This window comes from Globicephala melas, chromosome 5 (assembly GCF_963455315.2).
Source record: "Globicephala melas chromosome 5, mGloMel1.2, whole genome shotgun sequence".
In the NCBI taxonomy this organism is placed as follows: Eukaryota; Metazoa; Chordata; class Mammalia; order Artiodactyla; family Delphinidae; genus Globicephala; species Globicephala melas.
This window is the reverse complement of record NC_083318.1, coordinates 80,280,573-80,305,888: the sequence shown is the minus strand read 5'-3', so window position 1 is coordinate 80,305,888 and position 25,316 is coordinate 80,280,573. Positions and strand designations below refer to the sequence as shown.

At 32.7% G+C, this 25,316-nt stretch overlaps 1 protein-coding gene across 22 annotated transcripts in view; it reads right to left on the bottom strand.

Annotated features, from left to right (window-relative positions):
* ADGRL3 (adhesion G protein-coupled receptor L3) overlaps positions 1-25,316 on the bottom strand; it is an 859,466-nt gene that overhangs the window by 555,352 nt on the left and 278,798 nt on the right. For all 22 annotated transcript variants that reach the window (XM_060299415.1, XM_060299418.1, XM_060299419.1 and 19 more), the window contains one exon: positions 14,791-15,014. In XM_060299415.1, coding sequence (XP_060155398.1) covers positions 14,791-14,863 — 73 coding nt within the window. In that variant the 5' untranslated portion in view covers positions 14,864-15,014. The remainder of the gene's footprint in view (positions 1-14,790; positions 15,015-25,316) is intronic.

The window sequence follows — 25,316 nt, the reverse complement described above, 5'->3', positions numbered from 1 at the left end:
AATATCAAAGGCCATCAGAGTATCAAAGTTCCTGAATATTGGCTGTGGGTAAATATGAGGCAAGAAGAAAAGGAAAAATAATGAGCATGTAAGAGGTAAAGTATTCATGATGGTGGTACCAGAGTTTTCATATTATCTGTGGAGCTTATAATTGAAATAAATATTAAAATATCAGATTTCAATAATATATGCCTACAGAGATCAAAACTGATTTATAATTAATAAAAATACTAAATAAGCATAGTTTCTAACCAATTTCAACTGCTTCTATTTTCTTGTTCACCTTAGGTGAGTAGCGATGTAATTCAATTATTCAGCTTCTTCCTCCAAACATCTATTGATCATAATAGGAGCCTGGAATCTGGACATAGCAATGGGCTGCAGTACTAAGATATTTCTAAGGAGAGAGAAATGCTTACAACAAGACCTCATCAGAGTGTTATTTATCAGAGTTACATGTGATTTAACATTCATATTCACGAGTCATTCGTCTTTGTGTTTTGGGGTAATAGTTTACCATATCTTTTTAATAATTAGCTAATTATGAGCCTTACAGGGTTTAACTGTACTGTAATGTATGTACTGTAATTATAGCTATGATCCTAACCTACATATTCAATTCTGCCTTTCACTATTATCTCTTGAATACAAAACTTATTCTCTATATGTACCTGCCAAATCCTTTGTTCAAATTATCCTTCTTAACAGGAAATTCTTTCCCCTACTGCTCAGGCTTTCCAAATGACATTCCCGGTATCATGCTTCCCATGATTATTCTAAACTATTCACTATGTATATAATCAGCACCAAATTTCACACTATTTCCCTTCTGTTCTCTACTAAAATCTAAAATTTTATATCTACTTTTAAATTAAAATTTAAATCTTCTAAACATTTAAAATCTTGATTTCTTTTTTATTTCCAAGGTTTAAGCAAATACAATACTGCTTTCCTTAAATCAAACTTTACAAACTTTACTTCTTTTGTTTTCTTCTTTTGTTTCTAGCTCATTCTCCTATATGTTGATTTGGTTGGTTTATTTCTAATTTAAATCACAGGTCTACAAAATAAGGCAATTCTCAGTAGGTTATTAAAATGCCTTTGGAAGAAGTCTCCATGAGCTGGTTAAGGAATTTTGATTTGAGTTTCTCTTCTAACAACTATTTGAAATGTCACTGCATCATTAGATTGACGGTTCCAAGTATATTTGTTCATCTTAAAATTACTGAGCCTACTACCCATGATTCAAGGGATTGTTGTGAGTATTCGCTGAGCTATTGTGTGCAAAAGTGTTCAGCTAACCACAAAGTGCTACATAAATGCTAGAAATCATATTGAAATACTTATAACAACAAATGATTGATACAGAATATCTAATCCAATTCAGTCCCATATCTATAACTATATCTATTTATGTATAGAGAGAGGGAGGAAGGGGTGGGAGGAAGCAGGAGGGAAAAGAGAGAGAAAGGGAGACAGACTACTGCTTTCATTTCTTTTCTTAATAAGTAAAGGTCATTTTCCAATTCTGCTTCCTTTTGCATACCTGAAAGGCTCTACCTTTCTCCCAGCACCTTCATTTTGGCCATATAAATAAATTACTACTCTCCTGATTTCTCCCTAGAAGTGCATGTGAACAGCTGCAAAATTCCTTTCTAGGCTGGGTAGTAATCTCTAACAACTGTCATAAAAGTTCCAATTCAAGCACCTGACTAAGGATGCCACCAAGTAGAAATTACATCATGGAAGTTCTAACACAGAGAAAAATCTGACTTAATTCTGGGTCTTACAAGAAAATGGCTCCGAAGTGATGAATTGTCTACCTATGTATGATGAAGCAACCTTCATAGTATACGCGAATATTATTCAATTTAACTCAACAGACTCCTTCTCTGGGCTGAACTGTTTTATGAAGCGTTGGTATGTCCCGTGCGGGCAAGCAATTTTCCCTTCAGACTGGGTTCCTCGCTCTCCTTTTCTACAACATAGCTGTTTCAGTAAAAGAAAATATAATATGGCTAAACTTTCACCAGAAGACTGAACAGTCAAGTTATGAAAGCTATATAAGACATCCTGAGACTAGTGGAAGAAGCAAACACTTGTTATGAATAAAGCTAAAGGGAAACTTAATTCCTAGTGTTAAAAAACAAAAGAAACAACATTAAAAGATTATTTTTATTTTTATTTTTTTATTTTGCGGTACGCGGGCCTTTCACTGTTGTGGCCTCTCCCATTGCGGAGCACAGGCTCCGGACGCACAGGCTCAGCGGCCATGGCTCACGGGCCCAGCCGCTCCGCGGCATGTGGGATCTTCCCGGACCGGGGCACGAACCCGTGTCCCCTGCATCGGCAGGCCGACTCTCAACCACTGTGCCACCAGGGAAGCCCTAAAAGATTTTTTTAAATTGTCTTTCATGTATGGCATCTTCCATGTTTTAAACATAGAAGAAAAATTGTGGCTTATTCATTGTAATGGTTGCCTAGATTGCAATATTGTAATGTAAATATCTCAAACATTTCTTAAAATGAGTAAGCAGAGTAAGATTTTTGCTATTGATGTAAATTTGTAAAAAAAAAAAATCAGTTTCTGACAAAAAGACATTCTTTTCGTTCGAATTAAATAAAATGCCTATTACATATCTTGTTCCTCAGAAGAGTGATAACTAATAGCTTTTTTTTTCAAACTAAAAACACCTGCCTCTTTGTAAACATAATGCAAACAGATTTCAATTCATAATAACAGAAGAAAAATTCTGGAATTTATTCTTTGGAAAATACGGATTTTCTTTTAACTTCCCTCCCTCTACTCCCCTCTTAAAGGATATTAAAATTTTAATGGTATAGAAAATGTGCTTTCAGAATGTTGTAAATAATTTCTTTAAAAATCTTTATAACTGTAGTAATGGGGCACTTTTCTTAATCACGTTGCCAATTGTACTCGACATGTGGGAAAAGAACAGCAAAACCATACATATTTTGACAGAGATCTGTCTCATTAGCGAGTTCTTTCCCCCCATCCTAAGTTAACCATAACTGGCATCTCTGAAAGTAGTTGAGAAAATGAAAACTTTTTATCTACTTTTTTTTTGGTAATAAGAGACTTTTACCCCTCCACCCCCTCTTCAATACACATACTAAATGAAGGCCTAAATGCTGGTTCCCAAGAAAGCTGATATGTTAACAGGTGCACAGGTCAAAACGATCGATTATATTATGTTGGTGATATATACACAGAGTGTAATTATTATTGGACACCTACTTTTAAAAATCGGCATAGTGGTTTTTAATCTTTGTGCAGAGCCACGACAACAAGCCTGCCTCTAACAACAGCCTGTAACCCATAAAACATCTGGGCTATCACAGCTCTTCCCACCGGCCTGAGCCATTGTGACTAATATAAAAGGCATCCTTTTAAGCAAATATGTAGTGTTCCTTGGAGGGAGCATCATACCAGCCTGTTGCTTTGAATTTTATGTATTATCTGTCTGCATTATTAAATCATGTGCCCTTAAAGTTTGCATGGTTTCACCAACTTCACTATCAAAAGGAATTTTTTTGAAAAGGATCATTGCTAAATAGTCACCACGATGTTGATTTGTAACAGGTGCTACAGAAAAGAATAGTCGTAATCTAATTCAGGTAGTGTCTATGGTCACTACTCTCCTCGTATCTCTAACAGCCTGGAGAGAAGTAAGGTGTGAAAGCTGTTTTTTCTTTTATAAATATAGAGGGGTTTTTTTTCCTCTACATGGTCTAATCATATCTGGATATTTTTTCCTCATGTCATCTGTTATTTCTTAATGCAACAACAAAATTAATCTGTTTTGAAGTCATCTGGGTCCAAGAAAAAAATGAATCGTAAAATGCTATTTTAATTTTGCATATTATTTTATCTTTGTATTTAATAAGCAATGATTTCTCTAATTTAGCTCAATGTATTTATCCCCTTTAACTTCACATTAAACTAATAATATCAAAGTAAGGGTACATCTGTCACTCGTTATTCAATTCCTTCAAACCTGGGAAGAATAGTGAAGACAGGAAATTTGATTGGGCTTATAGTCTAATTAAAAGCAACAGGCTTAACTATGAATAGCTTTTCAACACTCTAACTTTTTTATTTTTTGCTGATCTAAGCTTAAGATGTTCATTAGTAACTCATTAAAGACTTAGTTACAGTCCAGTGGGTAAGTCCTGAATATAATGATGGAATGTGTGTACAAATGTGTAGGCTCATAATTAGAGAAACTGTCACATTTGGGGATTAAGAATATACAATGCAGTCTTTGAAAACCACTATGGAAAGTAAGTGACCCAAGATGGTGTTGTATTTTAAATTTTGCTTACTATCCAGGTCATTTGGTTTTTAGTTCTAATTCCTAAAGGTATGTTTTAATGACCACCTTTTCACAGGATTAAATGTGTGAGGCTTTGGGCCTTTCTATACATTATTTTACTTAATCCTCATACTATAACAAGTAGGCCTAATTACCCCTTTAATAAATAAAGAAACTGTGATTCAAATTGGTTAAGGTCATGTTTCTTGGAAGTAATAGAATTGGAATTAGACTCTAAGGCTTGAAATCCTTCTACTTCATTCAATAGAACCATGCAAATTAGGATTCTAAAGCAGTTTAGATTGAATAATACTCTAAATTTCAGTTTCTGGGCTTCGTTTAAGTATTACTTTCTAAATACTGACATCTTCCTTTATTCAGGGTTCCTTGAAACTGTAGGAGCTGTTCACAGTATTAACATTTATAAATCATTATCTTTATTTAGTTTTCTCTTAATCTTTTCTCCCCAAATAGTACTATTTCAGATATGCCCAATGGGCTGAAATAGTGCAAGTTTACTAGGATCCTTTCCATATAGAACCTCAGGTCCTTTTCCATTTCTCATCTTTTTCTGTTTGTTTAAAGATGTGATATGAGTGAGTCCAGAGGACACTAATTAAAATATGTAGATTTGATAGAGAGACACAACAAATTGCCTAAATTTCTTGAGATGAATTAAAAGAGGTATTGAGTTGTTTGTAGAACATATCAGAGAAAACGAGTCTATGGAAATAAAATACTCAATATTTATAATATAACTTGAGCAATGATACAAAAAAAATGTAAAAAGGGGGGATTTCCAGAATCTGGAAGGACAAGAATTCAGACTAGAACAAAAACAGAAACATTTCTGGCCACTACAATTAAAGTTTAATGTTCTTTACTATTTTCTTAAGGAGGAGTAATTGGAAACTAAATAGAAGAACCCAATGAATTACCTTGCTGTTTTGTGTATAATTCACCACTATACAGTTCACATCTCAGAATAAAGTTTCAATCATTGTCAATTACTAGTTTTTGCCATCATAAAAAGAAAGCAGATTAATGAACTATTTTTAGGAATCAAATATGTAAGCAAAAGAGGAGATGGAGTGGGGCTAGACAAGCAATATATGATTTCAAAGTGAATTTAAAATAGATGAGATTTAAGTGGCTAAATCCAGGCAAAAAGCCTCTTTTAAAAAATGCAGTCTAAAGCATTCTTAAATCTAAATGTATTATAACTTTGATATCCTGTGGTATTTTCTAAAAACGATATTTAAGAAAGCTTACAAATCAACAATAAAAATTGAGAAATGATTAAATAATATTTCTTCAAGTAAGTAATACAGATGGCCAATGAGTACATGAAAAGAAGTTCAACATTATTCATTAAAGAAATACAAATCAAGACTGGGAGTTTAGGACTGACGTGTACACACTACTATATTTAAAACAGATAAACAAAAAGGACCTACTATATAGCAAAAATAAAAAAAAATTTAATTCAGTTTGTCAAAAAAAAGAAAAAACTACAATGAGATACTACTTCATCTTTACTAGAATGGCTAAAAGAAAAAGGACAGACAATAACAAGTGCGAGTGAGAATGCGAGAACCCTCATACTGCCGTTTGGAATGTATAACTGTGCAACTACTCTGGAATATAGTTTAGCAGTTCCTCAAAATGCTAAATATAGTTATCACGACTCAGCAATCCAATTCCTAGGTGTATACCCAAGAAGTGAAAACATGTCCACACAAAAACTTGTACATGAGTTTTCATAACAGCAACACACAAATTAGCCAAAAAGTAGGAATAATCTAAATTTCCATCAACTAATAAATATAATGTGGTATATTCATACAATAGATTGTTATTTGGAAACAAAAAAAGAATTAACTACTGATACATGCTATGATATAAATAAATTTTAAAATTATTATGTTAAATGAAAGAAGCAAGTTGCAAAAGATAAAAAATTGTATGATTCCATTTATACAAAATGTCTACAATAGGCAAACCCATAGAGACACTGATTAGTGGTTGCCAGGGACTGGGGAGAAGGGGAAACTGGGTATGACCATTAATGGGTACAGAATTTCTTTTTGGAGGACTGATAACATTCTAAAATTGATTCAGTGATGGGTGCACAACTATGCATACACTAAAATTCACTGAAGTAAACACTTTAAGTGGGTAAATTTTATGGTATGTGAAATATAAATCAATAAAGATATTTTTAAATCCCCATTTACACATTAAAAAAGATATTGGTGCATCAGATCTAGTTTTTTTTTAAAAACCACATGGCATCTTTTATAAATATTTTCTTCTTCCTTTATCACAAGAGGACTATGCTTTTCTGACTCATTTATAGATGTGGCTATGAGGAAGAGTTTTAATTAATGAAAATGGAAGCAAAAGTAAAGTGCACTATTTCCAAGCATATCCATAAAAATCTTCCATTGGAATCTTCCCAATGCTTGTTCTTCCTTCCTGTAGACAGGAATGGCAATGAGCCTCAGAAAGATTTTGGAACCCTTGTTCCAAAATCAGACTGGGTCGCTGAATAACTGTGAGAACAAGAAAAGGGCATCCTCGCAGCCCCTACCATACACACACACACACACACACACACATATCCAACCAGAAACACTTACCTGCCTTGGAATTCTTGGTGAACAAGAAAATATTCTCTAGAATCCATTATTCATTTTGGAATCTACTGTGACTACAGCCGAAGTTTACCCTATCTAATACATTGTTCAAGAATGGAAATTAGGGCTTCCCTGGTGGCACAGTGGTTGGGAGTCCGCCTGCCGATGCGACTCCAGGGGACGCGGGTTCGTGCCCCGGTGGTCCGGGAAGATCCCACATGCGGCGGAGCGGCTGGGCCCCTGAGCCATAGCCGCTGAGCCTGTGCGTCCAGAGCCTGTGCTCTGCAACGGGAGAGGCCACAACAGTGAGAGGCCCGCGTACCGCAAAAAAAAATAAAATTAAAAAAAAGAATGGAAATTAAAGTAGGTAACTCAAATTTCTTTCTCCAGAAATTTCATAATATCTAATTGGAAACACACACATACACACACACACACACACATACACATACACACACACACTTGATTGGATCCCTATTTGACTACTTCTTGTCTTAGATATTTTCTGAGGACTCATTCCTATGAAATTACACCACAAACTTACAGAGTGCAGTAATGTTTCAGGGATCTCTTTTACAATTGATCAATTTGCCTAATTTTGAGACTTTATCTTAATTACTGTACTTTCATAATACATATATTTATGTTCAATTTATGTCATCCTATTACTCTTTTCATTTCTTATTAACTTTTAATATTCTATATATATATTTTTAGAATAATTTTGTTGAATTTCTACATAGAAAAGCTCACATCAGTACTCTGAATGCAGTGTGTGAAAATATATATGAATTAACTTGAAAATAACTTACAATTTTGCTATTCCTAGTCTTTTCATCTAAGAACATGGTATATTGCATGTCTTCTTTTATAACTCCCAGTAAGTTTCACATTTTTCATAGGTTCCATGTAGTTCCTGCTATGATACTTCCTAAGTAACTCAGGCATTTCATTGCTGTTTTGATGGAATCATATATGTATGTTTGAATCATACACCTGAAATCAGTGCTCCCATTAATTCTGGGAAAGTTATTATTTCTTGAATTTTCTGAGTACATCATTATACTCCTACAAATAGTAATTATATCTTAATATTTGAATATTTACTCTTCCTATTTATATTTTGCTAATTATTATAGTAGCCAAAATTTGTGGAATTGTTTTAAACAAACTGTCATGATAACAAGCAAGGCTGTATTGATCATTTACTACCATTCATTTTAGATAGTATTAAGTTATTCATTATCAATTATTAAGTAATTATTAATTAACCTAAAAATGAATCATTCTTTTCTTTTACTTTCCATATCTCGAGATTTTCTTCTAGGGGTACAAAGATGCAGTCAAATTTTATATACAACCGTGTTCCATTTTACTGCTATTTGTAATGGCAATGTATCAATGACCTTCAATGCTGAGCCCTCAACATATGGTTAAACAATGGTTCATTCATATGACAGGTTATCATAATTTTTTGAAACTTTAATAAGATGCTAGAAATGTCTGAATTTTAAGGTTAAGTCAAAATTTAAAATATAACTTTTATTTCTAGCATTCCAATTTTTTTAAAAATGTGCATATACATAACTGCAAAAAAAATCTAACAAGCATTAATATTAATTATACCACTGAGTCATGGGATTATTGGATTTTTTCTTTCTGATCTAAATTTGTATGAGGAGAATTACTTTGACAATAAAGTAGGAGACACTGGTAATGACAAACAAAAAAATACATGAGACTATGTTCTTGTGCTCTAACAGTAAGCTACAACCTTGACTTCTGGACAGTCAAATCACCGCAAACTATAATATGTGTAAATGAAATAAACACTGGAACCTTATCAAATGTCATTGTGAGAATCTATTTTTGTACAAAGATGTCTATCTATTACTTTTGTAAGTACAACTAGCATATTTCTCTTGCAAATCCTTAGCTAGCCTAGCTTATTTGATCAAATCCTTTATATATATTTTTTCTGATAGGAATACAATTTTCTTTATTTAAAGAAACTAATTCTGCCATGATGGTAATATAGGGCAAATATAGATTCAAATAAAACAAAAATATAAGTATTAAAATGTAAATAGTTTATTTTCAATTTATCAATTAAAAACATGAAATAGAGAATGAATTAATCCTATGTTTCAATAGGGCCTTATTCTATACTGTCGAACTAAAACAGATCACAATATAATATATACTGTCTTATTTGCATGACAAATCAATGAGACTCTTTCTTATTGCATTTCAATTTTTTATTTGGTCATTAAGTAATCATTTCCCAATCAGAATGGAGGAAATAAATGTATGAAAAATGCACTATGGCTATTTATATTAAATTATAAATATAAGAGAACTATTCTTAACGTTGAGAATGAAAGTAAATAGCAATGCAAAGAAGAGGAAAACAGATAATTAGTTATTTATATATTATATATCAAAATACTTTGAAATTCATTCAACATCAAGTGTATGATGACCATCCTAGTGCAGTCACAGTCTACCCCAAAGTCAAGAAATACAAAAAAATATGATCCTAAACCCTCCAAATAGTCACAGTACATAAAATCTGAAAATAAAAAATGTTATTTTATTCTCAAGGTATACCCGTGTTACTCATAGAGTATCACTACAATAAAATTCACATATAACATGTTTTGCAAGGGCAAAGGCAAAATAAAACTATTTTCCAATTGCCAACCTGCATACCGAATGCGTAGGGAAGGCTCCTAAACACATTCTTACAAAGGAAAGCTGTCAGGCATGCATAGTAAATATTGTGATATTAGAGACTGCAGAGTTAACTTCTGAAATATATATTTTGAATTTCAGTACCAAGTGGCTAATGTAGATGGTGTTGGATGCGTTCGCAGTAACCTCATATAACATGATAATGACAAAGATTTTTCTGTATAACATATTTGACCATAAAAACAGTGATATTACTGCAAGTATGACAAATTGCCTAGGTTGGCAAACATTATAAACATTTAAAGGATGATTAATTTCTAAAAATAACAAAGTTAAGCAGAGCTTAGAAGTCAACCTGTCTTTTTCACAATTAATAAAACATGACTTCATAAAAAATTATGAGGTAATACGTTGTGTTATAAAATGTAATTTTGTACTTTCTCAAACTTTACATTTTATTAGAGGTTAAAAAATATTTTAAATTATTATTTTAAACCATTGACACATTAAATATTATAATTGTAAAAATAGTTAATAATAAAATGCAAATTACATAAAAACATATAGTACGAAATATATATGCCTTTGACCATTGTTTTGTCCCTGCTAAGAACTATTTATAATAATTAACTTCTTGGACATAATAAAGAGCAGGTTTGCCTGTAAAGTCCATTAATATATAAATATTCATTCAACTTTAATGACAAAAAAATAGACTTGCAGAAAAAAGTACACATATGGTGGTCACAGAAGAATTTTTTTAAATTCTACTTTTTTCTGCAAAGGTACCATAAAAAGTATTGTTCCTTTTAGCACACAGTAAGCTCCAATGATCCTGTTTTCTATCTTTTTAATTGTGACAGTTTCTAAACACAGTTTAATTAAGATGAGATGCAGTTAAAATATCTGAGCACCCCAATCACCTTCTCAACTCCCAACCCATTGTGGCTTGTGTGACATCCCTCCCAGGACCAGATGTCCTAGTCCAGGTCCTACACTGAAGCGTATTGCTTTACTGCCAATAAGGATGAGTCCCAGGTGCCCATGTTATCACTTGATTTTTGTTCTCCGATTCCCCCTTTTTCTCTTGCTCCCAACAAGATCAATAGAACAAAAAAACTTTTATCTTCATGCAACACTACATTAGTTAACAGCAAAGAACTGGCCACCTGCTTTAGCTGCTTCTCTTTACTTCTGCCAGGTCTCATTGCATTATAGATAAGGATTTTATGGCTGTACAAGAAGGGGGCACAGTCATGGTAAACAGAAAAAGAGAAATACAGAGGTACACAGAGACATAAAATATGGACAGATAAACACAGACCTAGAGACATTTCTTAATTTAAAACTTGTGTGTGTGTGTGTGTATATACACACACACACACACAATGTGGATATACTAATTAATTTTGTTTTCCTATAAAAAACACTGGCCAGACTTTCTAGGATGATGTGGGAGATTATTCAACTAATGTAAACATTATTCAGAATTAATTCTTCAGCTTAGTTTCTAATTTTACCCATGTAGAAATCATGCAAAAAATGCTTCTCTGACAATTATATACTACCAATTATATACTACTACCACTGACAATTGACAACTATATACTATATTATTATATACTGACAATTATATACTAAGCCTTTATATATATATACATATATATATATATATATTAGTTTGATAATAATTTTGTTTAGATACTAGTTTTAAAATTTTCTGGCAAAACTTAAATGCTGAGGTCCAAGTAGCAAAAGATTTCAATTATCAGGGTAAGAATAATGATAATTATGCATTTTCCTTATGTAATGCTGAGAGGTTTAGTTCTATTTCAAGGTAGTTAGGGCTAGGAAAATAAAATATAAAGATTTATTGAATGCCAAGCACTATGTTAGAAACTATTCACATATCATTCCATCAATTTCTTAAAATAACCACACATGGAGTAAGTGTTCATTCTTGCGGATGAGAAGTAGGTTTACAAATGTTTAAGTTACTGTAAGCTTGAGGGAAAAATTAAGAATCTTTTGTTCACTACCTTACCTTTAGCAACTAGCACAGTTTTCTGGCTCATAGTCTATGATAAATGACATGTGTTAACTAGTTTACCAGGTAACCGTGTTACAGTGCTTGTAAGCAGTAGAGCTGAAATTTTATCTCAGGTCTGTTAGACTTCAAATCCCAGTCTGTCTGTGCCCAGAACATGGAAGAAGCAGGTAATCTACTTTTCTGCCTTATCTGCTCCCAAAGGACCAGGAGAGTTGAGGTGGGATTTCTTCTGTAGGGAAGAATGGCCTTGATAGTAACTGATTATCTACTGGCATTAAGACCAGAGCTTAAGAAGCTAAGTCCTTTGTTTTAAAACCTCTCTGGGTCTCATGTGCAACTTTAGTCAAGTTCTTTTGCCACTTGGTACCTCACGGATTTTACTATAAGAAGTTAATGATAATAATAACATTAAACCCATGAGAATGTTGTGATAATTAATTGTACCAATACCTCTAAAGTTTATGGCTACAGAATTTATAGTCATCATTATTATTTACTCTGGAGAAAAGGCCAGCAATTCGGGTGATACCCAGAAAAGTTAATTCTCTATGGTCTCAAGGACAAATGAAGCTAGGCATCTCAACAGCAGTAGGCAAAGAGATGCTATCAGGGGATGTTTTGGAAACAAGAGTACTTCTATAACTGAGACATCCACTTTACCTCAGTCCTCTAAGTTTTCGAGCTATATGGTATTCCTTTAAGCCAGGACTGGGACTCTAAGCTATATGGGACTCTAAAAATGCCTATCCTATTAGATTTCATCACTGCTCAAAGGTACACACACTCCTCTGTTTATGAGTATGCTGGATTCCAAAAGGCTGCTCAAGTGAAGCCCTTTATTTACAAGCCCGAAGTGGTATCACAAAGGCAATGGAGAAAGCATCCTATGGAAGGCAGACAAAACTGATTTGCATTTTCTCTGGTGTGAAGTTTTAAAATACTTACACAAGGTAATAAGAATAAAGTTTATAAGTGGAATGCTTCTATATTGTTTATCCTGATATGGTTCAAAGTCAAGATAATATAAGGTAGTTCACATCCAATGGAAAGAATTACTTTAGTTTTTAGCCAAAATGTTTTATATTTTTTTATATACCAGGCTCAATATTCTCTGTGCCCTATTAGGAGTTTTTAAATACTTCTCAGAGTTACTTGGAGAGATTGTGTGTGTGTGTTTGTGTGTGTGTGTATGTGTGTTCAGTACAGGCCTTAACTCAAGACCTATGATCTAGGGCTCAGCCATGTTTGGGGCCCACTGAAATACACAGTAGGTGTCAGTTTTTGGAGACCAGAAATTTCACCTCTGAAAAGGGAGTCTTTCTTACAATATCTATTTCTGCTATTTTTAACCTATCTTGCTCTAACAGTGCAATTTTAGACTGACTTTTTAAACTTGACTTGTACATAGAGTTTTTTTTTTGTTTTTTTTTTTCTGAATATCAACATCAAATGAAAAAGCTCTCAGGGTTAGCTAATTCCTAGTTGTTACAACTTACTGGCACAAAAACAGACTGGAGGGGCATATAGTATGATAAAGGAAATTAATGTGTTCAGTCACAATATCTGTCAGGCACTGTGCTAGATTCTTTACATATACTATTTATTTAATCTTCAAAGTAACCTTATGAGTGAGGTGTTTTTATAACATCTAAAAACCTAATTAAAATCATCTTTAGATATACAGATAATCAGAAAAGCACTTGTTTAAAGCTGTATAATTCTTATACTGTCCCATATCACAAAACGTTATATGTGCCCAAGTATGTGAGTATGTAAGTGCTACATCAATATAAGAATTAAGGAAAAATTTTGAAATATCTGACAAATTTACATTGTTTAAAAGTAGATGGTTGTATAATTTTACTTTCATTTTTTAAAAAAACACTATCATATAGCAATTTGTTAGAAATAAAGGTGTTAAATCAGGGGAACTTTAGGGAAAATGTCAAGAGAGAAGTGATAATATCCAGTTTTTATACTGACAGCAGAATGCAGAATTCATGTTGAAACTTATATATGAGCCAAATTCGGATTCACATCACTGACGAACTACAATAGATCCCTGTAGTCAATTAAAAACCAAAAGTGAGCTGAAGAGGCTAAAAATGCTTTTCAGCTGCTTGCTAAACTATAATATTCTGAGACCTTCTAAGCAGTGGCAAATACAGCTGTGTCCCTTTTTCTTTGTTCTGATTACCATTAATGTATGAGATAGTGACTATATTATGCCATTTTCATCTTAGTGCAAAACCAATGATAATTAGTAGAAAACTTTAAATTGTGAAAAAGGAACATATATATAGACTTTAATTTGCCAATTTTTAGAGCGATCCTGTGAATATTGTACTAAGTGGTACAGAATTTGTCTTGCTTATTTATTGAATAATTATGTTTTATAAAATTTGCAAAGGGAGATCATTTCTTAACTATCATACTCATGTTATAAATACCAAGCTGTCTAAATGAACAAAGAACACAGTCTTTTATGAGTATGTTAGCATGTTTCAAGAAAAATACCTTTCTGCATACGTTGATATCATTTTGATGTTGTTGGTTTTTTCCCTTTTTTTGCATTGAAAGGGATGTGAGAATTTTGCTTTAATGAGAGGTTTAATTTTTATTCTGTTTGTTAAAGGTTGAGGAGAGTAGTAAACACTCAGAAACAAATGATTACTTGGTTCAGGAAGGTAGATTTTTGAAGTATTTTCCTTCAAATGTGCATACTTACTGTATTAAAAGTTATTTTACCTACAAAAATATGTAAATAAAAATAATTCACAATAAATGACATAGTTAATAATTCAGATGATATTCCTTAAGTGTGGTAAAACAAAGAATAAAACATGCATTATTTTTTTTAAACTTCGGTTAGATATACATTTTAAATGGTATTTTAAGAAATCAAACTCGAAATCCTATTTATTGCAGCTTAAGGTACATTACTTACTGCTATTAATATATGGTAGGCAAAAGCTGCAAAATCATAGAGCAAAAATTTAGAAGAAAGGGTCTAGTGTAAACAACTAAGACAACATTAAGCATCACACAAAAATATACTCAAAGGTCTTACCATGAATTATCGGTGCAAAGAGCATCATGAAGACTAGTAGCTGTGATGGCCACATGGTCATGTTCTCAGGCATGAGAGCGCCTCAAGAGTGAGTGTTCCAAACTTGAAACAAAATAAGTGTCTTTCTGATTCTTCTGTAGTCCAAGACCGATGATTAAAAAAAAAAAAAAGCTCAAAAGGAAATATTCTTCAAAACAGAAACACCAATATCCCAAATCTGAATCCTGCAAATAAGAAAAAAAAAGGGTTATCAAATATAGGTTTTCTCATTTCCTTGAAAATTTCCTTCCTGAATAGAACACCTGTATACTGTCTCCCTTCTTCATTTTAATGAATACATGCATCATGTATAAAAATAAGTAAGTAACCTAAGGTACATTATTTATGCATGTATTAGCACAGTGTTTACTTCCCAGCCCCCAAACTGACTGAAACAAATAATTCAGTCTCACTGGACAAAGCAGTATAAATATTACTATACTCATTTGTATAATAATTAATGATTAGTTTGTATAATTTGTTAATGTGTTTAAATAGACTTGGTACTTAACTCTGTGTAAACATTTTCCACAAATATAATTTTTACTAATAATAGAAAAGTATAAAAAAAAGAAATCATTCATTACCATTACTGTGTGTTTAAACAAAGTTAAATGCATGAGCCGTACTTTATTTCCAGGCCCTAATAATCATTCAGAAATCATTCCACATATTAACTATATTACTTTTCTAAATATTTTTATAATTAAATTTGTGAAAATTATAGATTTGTGTTAATTAATTATGCTCAACCATAATCAATTCATTCAACAGAAGTTTATTGAGTGTCCACTGAAATACAAAGCACTGTGCTAGGAACATAGAATAGAATACTGAGTAAAACATGCAACCTATCCTCCAGGATCTTACAACTTAAAATAAGGAATCTGGCTTAAAAGTGTTAAGTGCATATGGAAGACATTAAAAATTGTTAGCATTGTAAAGTTATTTTACTGAACCAAACTGATATAGCTGCTCCCTCTTTAAAGTTTGCACAGACTTATCTTAGGAAGTGAAAATACTAAAGGAACATGACTCAAATTTTGAAGATGTTTATCACAGTGAGCATTTTTAAAACTGATCAAATGCAAACTGGATCTTCCTTTTCTTTCCTTCTTTCCTACTCTCTCTCTCTTTCTCTTTCTATTTTCTATTCAAGTGAATGGTATATATTTAAAATCATTTCACATTTTGAGTATAAGTTTAAAATATTTCTGGAAAGGAATATTCAAAATAGAGATAGATTACTGAGGATTGTATTAAGCCTCATTCTTCCAAAACACATTCCAAAGTATTTTTGAAGTACTTGCCTTTGCTATAAGGCAAAATTACACAGATTTATCTGAATCTCTGGCACCACTATTCATAGCATGGTAATTAAGAGCACAGATTCTGAAGCAAGACAACCCAATTTCAATTACTAGCTCTACTAGAACTAAGACCTTGGGCAAGTCATTTAAGCCCTCGGTTCCTTGGCTTCCTATCTGCTAATGGTGGGGGAGTAATATTAATTCATATGGTTATATGAACATTAAATAAGCTAAAAACTGTCATTTTAGTTATATACAATACGTAAAAATATGTATTGCCCAGAACAGTGTCTAGTATGTAATAAGTGCTATATATCTTAACAGTTATTATACATCTCATTACTTTTCAGTTTTATCCTACTCATACTTTTTAATGTGGTTGTGTAAGAAGCAAGACCATTTGATAAATCAAGCCAAAAATATTTATTGAGTCACTATTGTACAGACAGGCTCGGAGAACGCTAAATCTGGAAATAACAGATATAATAATTTTCTTTCTAAACTCACAGACATTATAGAAAAATGAAGCTCATAATAAACACTCTCATAACATTTTACTTTTACAAACAGAGAAAGCATTGACAACAAAAAAATGTGGCTGAGATAAAATAAATTATGTAAAAAGGAATCATGTTTAACATTTTTCTTTTGTTTTCCTTATTCACACTCTGACTTACAAGAAAACATTTAGAACTTTTCCTTAATTACCATAAGTGCCATAAGTATTTAACTTTTTCTGAAAATAAACTTGAAAGCAGGTGCTAATTTAAAATTGCATTCTTTTACATGCATGTAATAATTAACGGATACTTAAAGGAGGATACTTAAATTGACTGATGCATCAACAAGTAAGCAATTACCCCCTCACACTCAGTTGTCTTTTTTTCCCCTCTATAACTATGGCATCAAGATATGTATATACACACAGACATGTACACACAAACACCTACACACATATACGTAAGATAAATATATACAGTACTGTTTTGCAACTGAAAAAAAGATTTGAGGGCAGCCATCTAGGCGAGTTATTTATACATTATTTCAAAAATATACACTAAATATCTACCATGGTGGATATTATTGAGATCACAAATAAAGTAGAACAATTTTTCTCACAACTCCCACTGTAATGGAAAAGACGTAGTAAATGAAGTCTCAACATAAAGAGAAGCAGTAACATTTTATAGTTCCTATCATATTCCAAGCAATGTTCTAGATTATTATACAATTATATGATTTAATTCTCCATACAAATCTATCAGGCAGATAATATTGTCTCATGTTGACTGAGAAGTAAAATCAGACAATGTTACTCAGCAAGAATTTCATACCAAATGTCTGACTCCAACATCAGTGCTCTTTCCTCTCCCTATGGTAGAATAAACAAGAAGATGTATGAGCATAACCAGGGGTAGTAATTGTGCAAAGGAAGGGGGACAATGTAGCAAGTTTCCAAGGAAGACTTAGGCCTTGCTTAAATGTGTTATCCAATTGCGACAAGTAGAGAAAAAGGGAACAGCATGGATATATGAGGTAGAAGTGGAAGGACAAAGAGAAAGGAGAAAAAGGACATGTTAAAGAAGGAAACCAGCCTAATTATAACATTGTACCTTTTGGAGGAGCCGGGAAATTATTTCCATAGTGAAGTATGAGTATTGCAATTATTAAGTCTAGCTTTAGTGAAAACCAGAATAGTTTATTTCATATGACATAGTATATATTCACCTTGATGAAGCAATGAGAGTTACTTTATAGAAAGGATAAGAAAGTGTTATCTATTATTTATAATAAGGGCTTATTTTAAGACATCACAGCAGGGCATAAAGCCACGTCTACTAAGATTATTTTGCATTTGATTTGAGCATAAGAATTTGTTTTCATGATTACTCTGTAAACAGAGGTGGGGAAAGGAATTTAGATGAATAGAAGATATTACTTGAGGAGGGTAATATGTTTTCACACCCTAGCCTCACAACCCATGGACCCACAGCCCCACAATAATGTGCTAATTTGGGCATATATATAATAAAATTGCAATAGTAAACTATATAAATTTTAATAGATAATGTTACAGACAAGTATGCTTATAATCTACAGAAAGATAAACTACCACTCTTTAAATACTAACTTTAAAAAAAAAAAAAAAAGAAAGAAAACTTTCTGGGATGATTTTTTTTTTCCAATTTATGTGTTGTCATTAACTTAACCAAACCAGTTTTCACATAAAAGGGATTTTCACTCAAGTCATTTCTGAAACATAGCTCTTCAAAAACACATAGAGAAGAAAAACCAAGAAAAGACATTAGGGGCTCATTAAGTCATATATAGACAAAATAATTACTCATAAAAAAGATTTACTAATGATAAAAAGCATTTGAAAAGTCAATTTCAACATGTATTTCCATCTCCAGTGAAATTTCTTTAGCCTTTTCTTTGTACAAAGCTCTGTGTTAACACTATGGGTCAAATGACGGGAGTGTGTCTACAATCACCGTTTTAAAACAACTTGCAGTAAAATAGGAATGCTAGAAGGTATACTCACCAATAATTAAAGCTGTGTAAAATGTGATATGTGTTATGTGAGATAACCTAGAAACACACACACACACAAACGGCCAAATTTTCTTTTGTATGTAACAGCAAGGGACTTAAAAGCATGCAAACAATATTCTGGTGCTAGGCAAGTTTACAAACCTCTCTGACTCTCAGTTTCTTCAACTACAAAAGAGAAAACAATATTCACCTTGTAGGTTGGTTGAGAAGATTAGCGATAGCATAAATTATTGTCTGATGCAGAGAGGTCATGTCATTGTGCATGTCTATCAGTGCATGTCTGTCATTCGCCGATTCCTTTGTTTCCTTAATTCTTTCAAAACTGAGGAAGAGACCACAAGCCCAACTCCCACACCTTTCACTTACATGTTTAGGAAACTAAAAACAGACTCTCCTTGAGTGAGATGCACACTCAAGAATTCTATGGCTGAATGGTGGCTACTAAAACAATGTGAGATTTTGTTTTTTAAAAAAAGGATTTTCAGTATGCTTCTCTTGTTTGAAATATACTTTGTTACTTAGGCTACTAATTTCCAGTAACAAATCAACACATAAAATGCTTTAAAAATTCTTATTGAAAGACAGTGTTTCTAACTTTTACCATAGATTATCACAATATGGCAGTTTTGCCTGTTACCCTATCTAAAACTTGGAAGGTATATATTTCTAATGCAGACTTTGATTAGGTAAGTGAAGTTTATATGTCTTCCAACAAGCTACCTAACTTCACTACACTTCACAATATTCAAAATTAAAAAGTGAGGTTGATTAAAAGGGTCCTAATTTATATCATTAATATTTAAGATTATAATTATGTAACTGTGTGATCTGACTCATGTTCCACTAAGTATTTTTTTAAATCACATGTAAAAACAGTCTACAAATGCTTTATGTAAATAAAGTCTTTCCTCATAAACTGCATGGAAAATTCCTTATTTTTTACATTTAGACTAAATTTTGTTCATATCTAGCACAATTATACTCTGAAACTATTTGAATTTTTTTCGCTATTGCTGAAACAAAAGTTCTTCTAAACTTAAGACATTGATTTTACTTTGAGGAAACTGGCACCTTAAATTCTGATGTCATAACTTTTTTCCCATTTAATTTTTTCATGTATCCTTTTTCTCAAATCATATTTGAAAGCTATTTTTACTTTATATTAGCTTTCTTTCTACCCTCTAAATAAAGGTTAGGATTAGAATCTGAATGTCACTCATCTTGGAATTGTTACTTCTATTTTAGCTACTCTTAATCACATATGTATAACTTACTCTCAATCTTTTCCCAAATTAAATTGCATGTTATAATTATACCTTTCCCCTCATAATGGCCTAGAAAAGACACTATAATATCTTCTTTATAATATTTTTACATCTCCCCACCTATTAAATGTTCACTTATTACAAATTCTGCTAACTACAAATTTTACTCCATATCAACTTTACAAATTTTTATTAATCTACATTTCGTGTATTTACATGTTTTGTCATTTAAGTCCTTTTAGAGCTTGATGGCTTTTGCATGTTTGGCATGTACTTTCTCAATATTTTGACTCTGAAAACTGAAGCACTGCAATGAGGTTCAAGGATCTTTCCTTTCTTTCAATATTTATGGAGTCAAAGAACTTTACATTAAATAACTATTAAAAAGTATTTAACTATCGAGTCTGATAACAATAAAGAGCTGAATGTTCTAGCAGTGAATACTTTTTTAAATAGTACTAGATCCCTTTGGAGATTCATAGAAAACAAATTCTCCATCATCTTGTTTAATATTTTCAAGAAATATTAAATTTGAACAACCCACGTATGTTTTTTTCATCACTGTGTTCCAAGAGATCATCACTGAATACAAACAATGTAAACTGTGGTCATAGAAGATATGTGAGATATATATGGCATGATTCTTGCATTAAAGAAGGAAGAGGAGGAAAAGGAGTAGCAGGAGGACAATAATGGGACAGAAAAGAGGAGGAGAAGAGATAATGCAAAAAACTAAAAATTATAAAATTTAAATCCAAATATGATAAAGAAGGGGGTTAAAAAAATAAAGGAGGGGCTTCCCTGCTGGCGCAGTGGTTGAGAGTCCACCTGCCAATGCAGGGGACACGGGTTCGTTCCCTGGTCCGGGAAGATCCCACATGCCGCAGAGCGTCTGGGCCCATGAGCCATGGCCACTGAGCCTGCACGTCCGGAGCCTGTGCTCCGCAAAGGGAGAGGCCACAACAGTGAGAGGCCTGCATACAGCAAAAAAAATAAAAAAAATAAAGGAGATAACATAGCTTGGAAGGTCTGGAAGACCTGCAAGAAGAGAATGATACTTGTATCATTCAGGATACAAGGATATGAATAGATGAAATTTCACTAAACAGTGGTTGGAGAAAGATTATTCTAAGTTAAGCGTTGTTATGAAAAAAGTTAAGAGCAGGAAAAAGAAACAGCATATTACAGAACTGCAAGTTATCTGGTATGTCACGTCTACTGAGCAAGTAAGGAACAAGAGAAAATCATATAGACAATGCATTTGGGTAAAACAGGAAAGGTTCTGAGGGCTATACAAAGGAATCTGAATTCAATTTGCTTAGTTTCCAACTATGAATTATGAAAATTTAAATAATATTTTTTTTTAATTTTTAAAAGCACAAATTACAGTAATAAATAAAAATCACGGCAAACAGAAGATACAGGAAAAAATTAAATCAGATTAGAAGTAGGGAGAATAGTTCAGAAATAAAACTACGTTTCCACTAGAACTTTCACTCAAGTCTTCATTCTTCCCTCATTCCTTTCCTACTATCTCAAAGCGATCAGAGCAAAGAAAGACCTATTTGTATACAATTAAATTTTTTTAAAGATTACTTACTACACTTTTCAAGCAATGAAATGCTAAATCTCTACACATTGTCTGAAACGTTAACAAACAATATTTTTTATTGCTTAAGTAAAACACATATTGCCTAATAATTGTATTTCAAACATAATCTGATGCTACGTTAGAAAACAAGTAATCTAGAAAGGTAATTTTAATAAGGAAGTTCTCTAGAGTAAAAGTCCCATCTAATTGTCTTTCAAATAATGTTACGATCTAACAAGTGTCTATAATGTTTAGGAACAAATTTGGATTTAATGAACAATGCTATTTTTAGCTTTAGGGCAACATATCATTTAACCATAAAATAGACTGATGTTTTACTGAGGATCATTTTCTTGCCAAGTGTCCTTGAGTTAACCTTCTCCCTGAGATCCCACAAAGCATCTGATTGGAGTTTGTTTCCAATGGACTTTGGATAAGACAATATTTTCCTCCATTGATATGTTCAATAGGAAATAAAAATCAATGAGTCTGAAATTAAGCTAACTATAAATAATTGCATTAAAGCAACTAGTTTGGGAAATAATTCTGTTTGAAATGAGATAACTTAAAACTAAAAACTGAATCTCACACTCTTTCATGTATATGATTTGTAAAATAGATACTTTGCTCTTCACAAATGAAAATACTCAGAAAATCTCAAATTTTTATCGTCAATATTAGCTGTGAAAAATAAGCTTGAATGAATATAGCCATTATTTAAAAGGATATTCAAAAAATTAACAATTGCTTTAAAATACATCATTTACGGGCTTCCCTGGTGGCGCAGTGGTTGAGAGTCCGCCTGCCGATGCAGGGGACACGGGTTCGTGCCCCGGTCCGGGAAGATCCCACATGCCGCGGAGCAGCTGGGCCTGTGAGCCATGGCCGCTGGGCCTGCGCGTCCGGAGCCTGTGCTCCGCAAAGGGAGAGGCCACAACAGTGAGAGGCCCGCGTATGGCAAAAACAAACAAACAAACAAAAAACATCATTTATGATAATAATCAAGGATTGATTTCTGTTTCCAAGGGAAGTAGAAATTAGGAAAGGCAAGCAAGCTATAGTTAAAACGTGCAGATTTAACAGGTTTCTACTTCAAAGTAAATAATTCCATTTCTAACAGAAGCATGTGAATCTATTCCAAAATCTAGAGCACGAGGCAAAATATAGTCTTCTTCGTAACAACAGCTAACATTTATTGAGCCCTTACTATCAGGCACTGTTGTAAGAGCTTCCCACATATTAAATAATTTAATTGATTTTAAATATAAACATTATTGTTAATCCTGTAACAACTCCAAAGGAAGGGGCTATTATTATTACTAACTGGCCATTGAGGAAACTATGGGAACAAGAAGTTAAAAGAGCTCGCTGAGGTCACATGGCTGAAAATAAAGAGCCCAGATTTGCACCTAAACAGTCTAGACCCATGGATTGTGCTTGTCCCTCCCCAAGGATTCATATGTTGAATACAAATCCCAATGTGCTGGAATTTGTAGGTGAGGTCTTTGAGAAGTGATTAGGTCAGGAGAGCTGAATCCTCATGAATGAGTTTAGTACCTTAGAAAAGAAACCCCAGAGAGTTTTCTAGCTCCTTCTACCATGTGAGCTCACAGCAAGAGGACAGCTGTCTATAACCCAAGAAGTGGGCTCTCTCTAAAACTCAACCATGCTGGTACCCTGATCTTGGAATCCCAGTCTACAGAACTGTGAAAAATAAATTTCTGTTGTTTATTTAGATATCCAGCCTATGGTATTTTTCTTAGAGCAGCCTGTGATAAAACAATACTTTATATAAATGTAAGGAGCTTTAAGCTAGTTATGATAGTGATTATGGGTTGAATGAAGTGAGATGAAGATCTAGGATATCGTTGTACACTGAAATATTCAAACAAACTTCAGACTGAGAGATTCATGCCATAAACAGAAGGCCTTCATTATCTTCACTTCTGAAAATCTACTAGCTGGCATCATATATCTTGTATCTCTGCATATCTGAATAGATGCCAATGATCCATTTTACTCATGCTTGTTTTGGGTGAGTGAGGGACAGGACCACAGACTTTATTAGGTGAGTAGCCCAGAAATGATGATCTCTGAGGTTCTGAAGAGCCAAGCAAGTGCTTCTTAAATTATATAAAAAGTTGAAAGCAGTCAGGAAAAAAATAATTATCTCCCAAGTGAAATTCTGAAAAAGCTTCAAAACGTTATCAGTTTAATTCCAATCAGCATGACTAATTCTGTTAGTAATTTTTCTAAAAAGGGAACTGAGATTACTTGGAACATTACTGAGAAGAAGAAAATATATCTTCAAAGTATTAAAATTATTTGTGACTTTATCATACTTATTTTAAATTCAAGAATCAAATTAACAAATGATCAGTAAAGCTGACCTCAAATGCTTCTAATATTTATTGGATTTTCTTTTATCTGCTGAGGCTGTATGATTGGGATAAACTAGTACTGCCTTATGTCACTTCCTTTTTGACAATTTTATAACTGAAATCACCTGAGTACTTCATAACTGACAACTATGACAATATATTATATCTACTCTAAGTTTCATTTACAAGTGAAGTTGCAGGTTTTGATTTAAAACCAACATAACCACCTTTTCTCCAGCAAAACTGTAGAAAATATCATTACAGATAGCACTACAGTTGAGACTGGTGAAAAAGTTATTTCCATAGCTGGGAACAATAAACTTTAAAAGTCAAATTATCATATCAAGCTACAGCATGGGTTTGGGGGGCTGAATTGGGGGGAAAGTCTTAACACTATTTCTCTGAAAGCAATGACAGTTACTAAATAACTGACTTAAAAATAAAGCCTAGGATAGAAAAGCTATAAGAAATGAGGTAGTAATGTCAAATTCATTCTATTCCAACAAGTCTCTTTTTCAAAATTAAATTAAACAAGTATTAATAAGAATTAAACAAGTATTAATAAGAAAGAGATTACTGTAAAATAGTGGAAATATTTTTAAATGTATAGCAGACAAGGTCTAAAAATAATTCCTTTAGAACCTCCTGACATACGATATCTATATATTTTAAATACCTTGTTCCTGAGATTATGAAAGAAATACATTGTCTTTTGTGATTCATAAAGGTAACTTTGCTATATTTCATTCCTTGTAGTTAGTGTATCAGTAGTAACCAGGCAGGAGAAAAAATACACATTTTGAAATTATCTCATCTCAGTAGGGTGCACCTGGATAGGTCTCAAATTAAACATCTTCCTTAATGGCCCATTATGGAGTATCATGCCTAAAATACCCAAAGGTAGTCAGGGACCATTACTGTCAAGGGAGAGTTGTAGCATATGATGCAATATTTCTGCTGTAACTTTAGCCTGACTGGGAGTTTATTTAAATACATATTTATGGTTTTAAAATCAACAGTTACCATAGTGAGGTTTAGCACAACACCAAGACACAGATTAAAACTATGAATGATGTATCAATACATTTTATATTAATGCTTTGATGATTAGCATTTATAGGTAGCTACCAAATTATGAAATGGGTCACTTTACAAAACTTAACTTTTAAGATAGCTGGTTAGATGTCAAAGTATTTTTCTTCATTGGGAAGAAAAATATATCTAAAATATATTTAATCTTTATAGTAAAATGTATATAATTTAGTAAAAATAATGATCATCATAATATCAATTCTTCAGGAGCTATAAAACAAGTATATGATGGAGATATTGGCATTGCTGCTTAAGGTAAAGAAGCCTATTTTCACATTAAAAACATTTCCTC